Source organism: Salmo trutta, chromosome 12 (genome assembly GCF_901001165.1).
Source record: "Salmo trutta chromosome 12, fSalTru1.1, whole genome shotgun sequence".
NCBI classification, from domain to species: Eukaryota; Metazoa; Chordata; class Actinopteri; order Salmoniformes; family Salmonidae; genus Salmo; species Salmo trutta.
This window is the reverse complement of record NC_042968.1, coordinates 78,227,955-78,236,319: the sequence shown is the minus strand read 5'-3', so window position 1 is coordinate 78,236,319 and position 8,365 is coordinate 78,227,955. Positions and strand designations below refer to the sequence as shown.

Below are 8,365 nucleotides of genomic sequence, written 5' to 3'. Positions count from 1 at the left end.
TATTTTGGGTAAATGATTAGGATAGGAATAGGAAACTTTCCCAATATAAAGCTCATTCGTCCATGTACGGCTGACTTCACTTAGGATGTGAACCCTCGTTCATAACAACGACAACACTACTTAAGGTTTCAGGGGTGGTGATGTCATTGCATGATCATGGCTAGAGCTCATTAGATAACTAGTTTACATCTACACCCCAACAACTGGCAGAGCCCACCGTGTGATCTGAGTTATGACACCACGATGGTTCCCAGTTGGTCCGTTATAGCCTAAAACCAGGCAGGTACTGTATGTTGATGTACCACCTAGGTTACACAAATTATTACACTGTACCTGCCTGTGTAACAGCAATGTAATAAAGAGTTTACATTTCGGTTGGTAACTTGAACAGCATGGACCAATCAATATTTTCAGTAGCCTACATTGGTATTTTGATAGCCTAATATCGTGAGGAATCGAATCCAATTTTCAAGTCTGCTATTCCTAAATCCCTCGCGCGGCCAGTCGATTCTGGAGAGCAGCTGAGACATCACCTGCAGCAAGAGGGCGGACGGCACATTTTACGACTGCAACGAAAAGGATTTGAAGGGATGCATGTTTGCTTTCTCTAAGTGAAGTCGGATACAAATTGTCTAATGGAGCACAATTAGTAAATGACAAATTGCAATCGAACATCGGCATCCTCACGCGGTTGAGGCCAAGTTAATTAGGAACTGAGGATAGCACAAGCAGCATTTTTTCTGCGTAATTCGCAGCAAGAATTCAGATTTGACACGGACAGTATACGGTGAGACTACGTATTATGCGTAGGAATCGATCGCAAAACATTTCCTGGATCCTATTTCGGCGTTGGGAAGGTAAATACTGTCAGTGACTACAGATGATCACAGGTCCCCCCCCTCCCCAACAGTACAGAGGCTATCAGGCTAATTGTAGCCGCTGTGAGTCGGGCGAAGAGCGAGAGACCAAACCCGGAGGATTTCGGACAGATGGAATAGAAAGAATGCTGCTCTCTCAAAATGCATCACAGTAGACGGATAACAAGCTGACTCCAAACAAATATACAGCAAACCTTCAACGCTGATATGACGCTGGGGTATAAATAAGATGTTTTAAACTGTCCGAGAACTGACAAAATGCATGTGCAAACTGATCAGCTGGATTGTTGAAATGACTTGGTCGGCGCTGACGCTGTCTGATGGCTCAAACTGCATAATAGACAAATGGCATTTTATTTTGCGTCGACTTGACGTTTGGACCTCCAATATTGGATCAGTTGTCTAGCTAGAAGTTCGGATGAAAGTAAACAACTGGTGCAATGTTAAACTACATGGTCCGGAGCGTAATGTACTATTCGTGCTGAAGCGTATGGGTCCTGCGTACTCAAGCTCCCGACTCCCACACAAAAAGGATTGTCTCTGTTGCGGGGGGTGCAGTGCAGTAGCTGTCACAGCTCCACATCTGGCTACTGACTGGATAGTTAACTAGCTAGCTAGCTAACTGTTTTTCCTCTTGGGAAGCTAGTGAGGTTGAATGAGTTTCTGCATCATTCGAGAGAAAGATTGCTTTGTGAAATCACCTCGGTGGTTATCGTGTTCCGAAGAAGGGACCTGTATTTTGGACAATATCTGAGATCAATCGAACAGTTTGAAGTGGTTCACAGCTGTCTTCTTAGCGAAAACACATAAGGACTTTGCGTAAGTCACGTATTTTTAAAGGCAAAGATAGGGTGACATTGCAGTCTCATCATATTGGATATAACGTCGCCCGACAAAAAAAAGTGAAAGTGGGGCATTGTCCGTCACACGTATTAACGCAGTGGGATTTGTACGTCTGGTCGGCGTTTCCCCCCACCCTTCCCTTGGTGACGGTGATGGGTCGGAAGCGGTGTGTCGGTGCAGATTGTTCCAAGATGGCGGCCGGGTGCTGCGGGGTGAAGAAGCAGAAGCTGTCGGGATCCCCCGGGTCGGGGGGTCCTGGCGGGGTGGGGGCGGGAAACGGAGTGGCAGGGACCGGACATTGTGGATCGGACTTGGGGATTGGTTCCTCCTCGACTGTGGCGGCAGGGAACATGAATCGAGTGAACGGCCTGGGGTGTCCTGGGGGTAGTAGTAGTAGCACCAACGCGTTGTCCCCAACCCCGGGAGGCTACAACTCAACTGGCCTCTCCCCGAATCTAAGCCCGGGATCTGGTTCGGGAAGTGGAGGCAGGAAGATGGTTGTTTCGGCGGAGATGTGCTGCTTCTGTTTCGACGTGCTTTATTGCCATCTGTATGGATACCAACCTCCCCGAACACCTAGGTTTACAAACGATTCCTAGTAAGTTTCGTCCTAATATTATGTTGTTAAGTAGTAGCTACTAGTGCTAACGTTAATGACTGAATAAGCAATAGTATCGACTGTGTAGTAAAACGTTCTTACCTAACGTTAGCCAGCAAGTTACAGCAAGCAGATAACGAAACAATTGTAGTAGTGAAAATAAAAGTCAGTTGGTTGAGCTGTGCAACTTTCGTAAATTAATATATTGCTTCTGTTACTTGGATAAAGTTTACTTTCACTGGATGGTGTGGTGCTTACGTCCGCTAGCTAGCTCAACAAAGAAAAACAGCAGCTAGTTAGCATTAAAGGCTACGTTAGCATGGTAGCCAGGAAGGGCGAGTTTCAACTTTACAGTTTAGAAAGTTTAGAAAACACCACACAATTGTTGTGTTACGGCGCGTGGTGTGTTTGTCAATTTTTTTCTGTGTTCTGAAAATGACACGGCTTGATTATATTCCTTCATCCAAAGTCTAGATCTAGAATTTAACTAGCTGCCTTGTCTGTGTCAATCGACCATGACAGAGGACGGGTTCCCACTAGATAGGCCAGCGGCAAAGTCAAAATTGGCTATATCGTATATTGGCTGTATCGTATAAAACCAACATTTGCCTTTTTGGTCGTAGTTCAAGGTTACGGTTAGGCATACAGTTAGCAGCGTGTCTCATAAAGCCTCATTACACATTGACTTGCTAGATGTGGCAACACCAAAGATGCTATTCGATACGCAAAGAAAATGTGAACCACACCGACGGAGTTCTACCTGACAGGTATAATCGACGATACTGATCAGTGATGACACATAGGGGCCTACGATTAAAATACGATCTAGCCTGTGTTTCAGACAACTATAGACATAACTATTTGATGCAAGGACTATCAGGCTGTGAGATTGACTATACCTAACTACATTGCTTGTTTACAAAAACCATAAGGATTAATTATAGAGACCCCCCTCTAGTAATTTAATAGGATATGTCATAAACCCTCAAAGTTGCAGAATTGATTCAAAATGGCAGCCATATTGGTCAGGGAGAAATCCAAACCAGTCTATTTGGAACGAACAGCAGTAGAGGCATAGTCCTGATTATACTTTTGCAGGAAAATAAATGTAAGTCATGTGTACATTGTGTAATATAATTATTGTCATATGATTGGGTTTTGGGTTTATACACGTTATGGGTTTTATATGCGTTTTCTGTATAAATAGCCTCTAAAAATATGTGAACAGACCATAAATGTAAAAAAAGATATATATATTTATTGGAAAGCTGTGAATGATATTATATGATGCAATATCAGTACTTATTGCATTTACAACTTGTCTAAATCCTATAGACAACTGATTTGACAGTGTATGGCTGTGGATTGACTACATTGTTTGAATGGAATGTTATATTGGCAGTTAATTTGAAAAATGTATGTAATCATTCCTCTAAAACTGTCTGGCTAGCTGACAAACATACAGCGCAGATAAATTCTCCAAATGCAGTTTCTTTTTTTTACACTGTTTTATCACAGCATTGTTAAGCCTTGGTTGACCAACTCCCTGACCAACATGGCTGACCTTTGGACCGTCATATGAAGTTTCACGTCCATTCTAGTATTCTTATTAGTAGCCTACAACCTTCGTTTTGGTTTATGTTAGGGTAATTTACAGTTGTCCTAAACTCAAGGCATAATTGACATTCTTCATCAATCCATACAGCATTGAATGTAATAACCATTAAAAATCTGGACAGCTTCTACATAATGTTCATTTAAAGGGGGTTTGTCCACAACACATTCATGAGTAGAGACAGTATTTTATGCAATATTAGGCCTACATTTACCAATGGCATTGTGTTAAAATCCCAATATGTGTATTTTCTGTTGGTAATGACAGTCTACACACTTAGTTAGGCATACATTATTACATCATCAGTTATTACAGCCAACCTAACAGCCAGAGTAGCTTTAGGGAGCTGTTGTCATGGTGGCCTTTCCTTGCTCACAGTAAACATTGGGATGCTATTTTTAATGAGATGCCAAGGTACTTTTCTCCTTTAAGGCTGTAAAAATGGTAATTGGCCATTGTACAGCTAGGTAACTGGGAGGCATTCTGTGCATACTAGTGTGCAAGACCACATTTTAACAGATAGGCATGTCATTTAAAAACCAAATATGGCTCTCAGCCACCTTTTTGTAGCATTGTTACTACCATATACATTTCACACGGACTCTGTCTATACACACAAGTGTTTATTAGAAGAAAAAACAAATGGGTACACGCAAGTGTTAACTAGTATATTAGTGCTGTGCCTTCATTTCAAAGTAAAATCAACATCCTGTCCATTATTCTATATCAATGTAGATGTTTGAATCATTAATGGGAGGCCTGGAGACCAACTCTATTGATACCATTCATTTCAACATTATTTTCTTCTTTATAGCAAATCCTGACAACATGCAGTCATTTCTTCCTTACTATATTTAACACACCACGTTTTTCAAATGTATAATAATTACCTGCTTAAAACATACTTATGCGTCAAGGCATTTTGACTTTTTTTTTTTAGGGACAATAACGTATGGCTATCTTATAGATACAGAGTTTTGCCACCCGCCTTTATCATCATGCCTTTTGGAAATGGCCAGGCATATGTTTCTACAGATATGTAAGGGAAAGGGTGCATATTTAACATATTTATCTCTTTGCCTCTCCCTTTTAGTTATTTAGCAGACACTCTTATCCAGAGCGAATTACAGGAGCAATTATGGTTAAGTGCCTTGCTCAAGGGAAATGTCGACAGGTTTTTCACCTAGTCGGCCCGTGGATTCAAACCAGCAACCTCTCAGTTACTGGCCCAACGCTCTTAACCACTAGGCTACCTGCCGCCCTGCTAGGCTACCTCACACAAATGCATAAGCCGGATCACACAAAGTATATGCTTCCCATTTTGTTAATGTTGGATAGAGGAAGAGCAGCGGTAGAGCCATTGATTGAGAGTTGGACACTTGATTCCATGTCTCCGTTTACACGCGCAGGGATTTCTTGACTTAGAGGTCTATGTATAGACTTACTAGTGTGAGAATCCTGGTAGCTGTTAGTTTATTGGAGGTGATTTCCCCTTGATTCCTAAGTACCAGCTCAGTGTCTGTTTAACAGTGAAACTAATTCAGCCTCACTAGACAGTTCTGTCACAAGTTGAACATCTTGTGTATGTTGGGGATACTCCGTATTCACCCCGTCTGAATCAGTGTGTTTTGTGAGTGTTACATGAAGCGGTAACCTGATAGTGCTCAGGGCCATGGTGATGATGCACTGTAATCTGTTGATCCGTTTGATGCCCACTGTCCTAGGATTTAGGGGTCAAGTGAAAGTTCTGCCTGATGTCAGAAAATGGGACCGAGAATCCAAGCAGAGTGTGGCAGATGGAAAGGGGTGGAGGAGGTTGAAAGCCCAGTTTCATTTTCCTTCAATGGGAATTTCCATGTGAGATAATTATTTGATATCAAGTTCCGCTCTTTTGGGAAGATTGAAACAAAACCTGAAAAAAATGTGTTGGGCTGTTTTTCTTCAATAGAAGGCATCTCATACATTCATATGATTGTTTGAATTTACACATTGTAAAATAGGGAATTGATCACCCAGAGGTAGTTGTTTGCAACATGCTTGTAATGTTGGGCGGTAATGCCGAGGGAAGAGATGAGTAATGCCATGATGGGTATACTAGAGGCAACAGCATACACACATGTTCAAGCCCCTCCCTGCTGTTCTAACATTAGTATGGTACTAATACAGAGAGTGCTGTCTGCAATCTCTTTCCAGCTATGAAGACAAGGAACTGAACACCGCTCTGCTTTTCTAATATTTTAACACCGGTGTCATCTTTATGCTAATTTTAGATTTGAAGGGCAAGGGCTTTCCCTGTGTTGAGAGACTTCACTCAGTTCCTCTCCAAGTCTACCCCCACTTGCATTAGCCTATACGTCTAAAATGGAGATGGGAGTAGTCTGATCCATCCAGGCCAGTGTGTTTACCACCAGGGGGATTCACCTAATCAGGTGGCGTGGATCAGCTCCAAGAGGAGGGTTGTTGCCATAACCATGGCTGTATAATAAAGCTGCTCTACCGAGGCTCAAATGAACATTAAACTTACCCCTGCACCTCAAGCCTCGTGCTTGATTTATTCCAGACTACTAGAATGTGGGAGATGAACTGGGCCTGCGACGTTGAAACCGAGGGCCACACACAACATGGTGGTTTCTGCTTGAGGAACTGATGATGTGAGGAACATGACACCAGCCCCTTCCCACACCCCATCTGATCTCTGCACACACTCCTGCCCACAACACCAGCTCCACCTGTGACCCATAAATCAGAAGCCAAAGGAGTGTAATATGTGCCTATATGCATGTGACTTACGACAATTTTGAATCTCCTGAATAATTGCCCGCTCAGTGTGAAAACTGGGACTGGGTACTATAGTGCAATGTGTAATTGTGACTATGGTGGGCAGTGATGTCATCAGGACTGATTAGTAGTCAGTCTGCAGTGGAAAGGTGTCTGTGTGTGAACTGGGCTCCAGATGTAGCAATGCGCATTAAAACGCCCCTGCAGCCTTTTCTAGTGTTTCCACTGTTTGGGATGGCACTTATTTGAATGGACTGATTGGTACAGAGGAGAGGATTTGAAGCACCTCATTAAACATTTCATGTGATGACATACCTCTTGATCTGAACTAATATGTACCTGTCAAGTTCTTCCATTTGGTTCGTTCCACGTCAAAAATCACCAGAAAGAGGATTGACACCCACCATCTTAGATTGTTCTGAACTAGTTTCTGTTGTTAGAAACAGATAAGAATAGCATACATTATTTTTCCGCAGCACCATACTACTTGTTAGACATAGAGAACTGATACTGTATACTCGTTGGTGTGGTGGGTTTGGCTTGGGTATGGGTGGTCCATGGGTGGTTTTTGACAATTTATTTGGATTCCTCATGTCTCAGTCATTGATAGAAAAACAGTTTGGTCCCAATCGAATGTTGAGTACTATATTTATTAGATATGTCCTATAAATTAAACGGGCCAATTTCGGTGCAATCAATTAGCTTAATTTCTCACAGATAAAATAATATTTAAAAAAAAAACAATGTCGCAGGAATGCTAATCGTATAGGTTTCTAACTATATATATATTATTTCAGAACAATCTGAGATGGTGGGTGTAATGGCTTGCTGAAATGTATTTGACTTACTGCTATAAAATAGGACTGAGTGACTAACTGGGCCCAGTTAAATATGCTTGACAAAGCCTTTTAAAAGCAGCCCTTGTTTGATGTGCTTTGCAGAGACACACTGTCTGTGTCCTCAGGGTTGGACCTCTGCAGTGCAGAACGCTGGTATTCCGACTGGATTCCATCCCAATGTGTTTGTGTGAGTTGAGATGAAATCGGTTAGGCCTATCACACATTGCTACCCATCCATCCATCAGCAATGATCCATTCATCCATCAGCAATGATCCATTCATCCATCAGCAATGATCCATTCATCCATCAGCAATGATCCATTAATCCATCAGCAATGATCCATTCATCCATCAGCAATGGATGGATACCAAATGGGTAGTGTTGGATCACCCTTTTACTCATGTACACTGAACAAAAATATAAAACGTAACATGCAACAATTTCACAGATTTTACTAAGTTAGAGTTCATATAAGGTAATCAGTCAATTGAAATAAATTCATTAGGACCTAATCTATAGATGTCATTGACTGGGAATACAGATATGCAGGTAGGGGTGGGGATAAACAAAACAGTATCTGGTGTGACCACCATTTGCCTCATGCCATGTGACACATCTCCTTCGCATAGAGTTGATCAGGCTGTTGATTGTGGCCGGTGGAATGTTGTCCCACTCTTCTTCAATGGCTGTGTGAAGTTGCTGGATATTGGTGGGAACTGGAACACACTGTCATACATATCAATCCAGAACTTCCCAAACATGCTCATCGGGTGACATGTCTGGTGAGTATGCTGACCATGGAAGAACTGGGAC

The 8,365-nt window shown here is 42.2% G+C and overlaps 1 protein-coding gene across 5 annotated transcripts in view; it reads left to right on the top strand.

Annotated features, from left to right (window-relative positions):
• Positions 1 to 824: 824 nt before the first annotated feature.
• LOC115204249 (AMME syndrome candidate gene 1 protein) overlaps positions 825 to 8,365 on the top strand; it is a 32,826-nt gene continuing 25,285 nt past the window's right edge. For all 5 annotated transcript variants that reach the window (XR_003880339.1, XR_003880338.1, XR_003880340.1 and 2 more), the window contains exon 1: positions 825 to 2,319. Coding sequence is in view for 1 of the 5 variants with exons in the window: in XM_029769661.1 (XP_029625521.1) it covers positions 1,874 to 2,319 (446 nt within the window). In the remaining 4 variants the exon portion in view is untranslated. The remainder of the gene's footprint in view (positions 2,320 to 8,365) is intronic.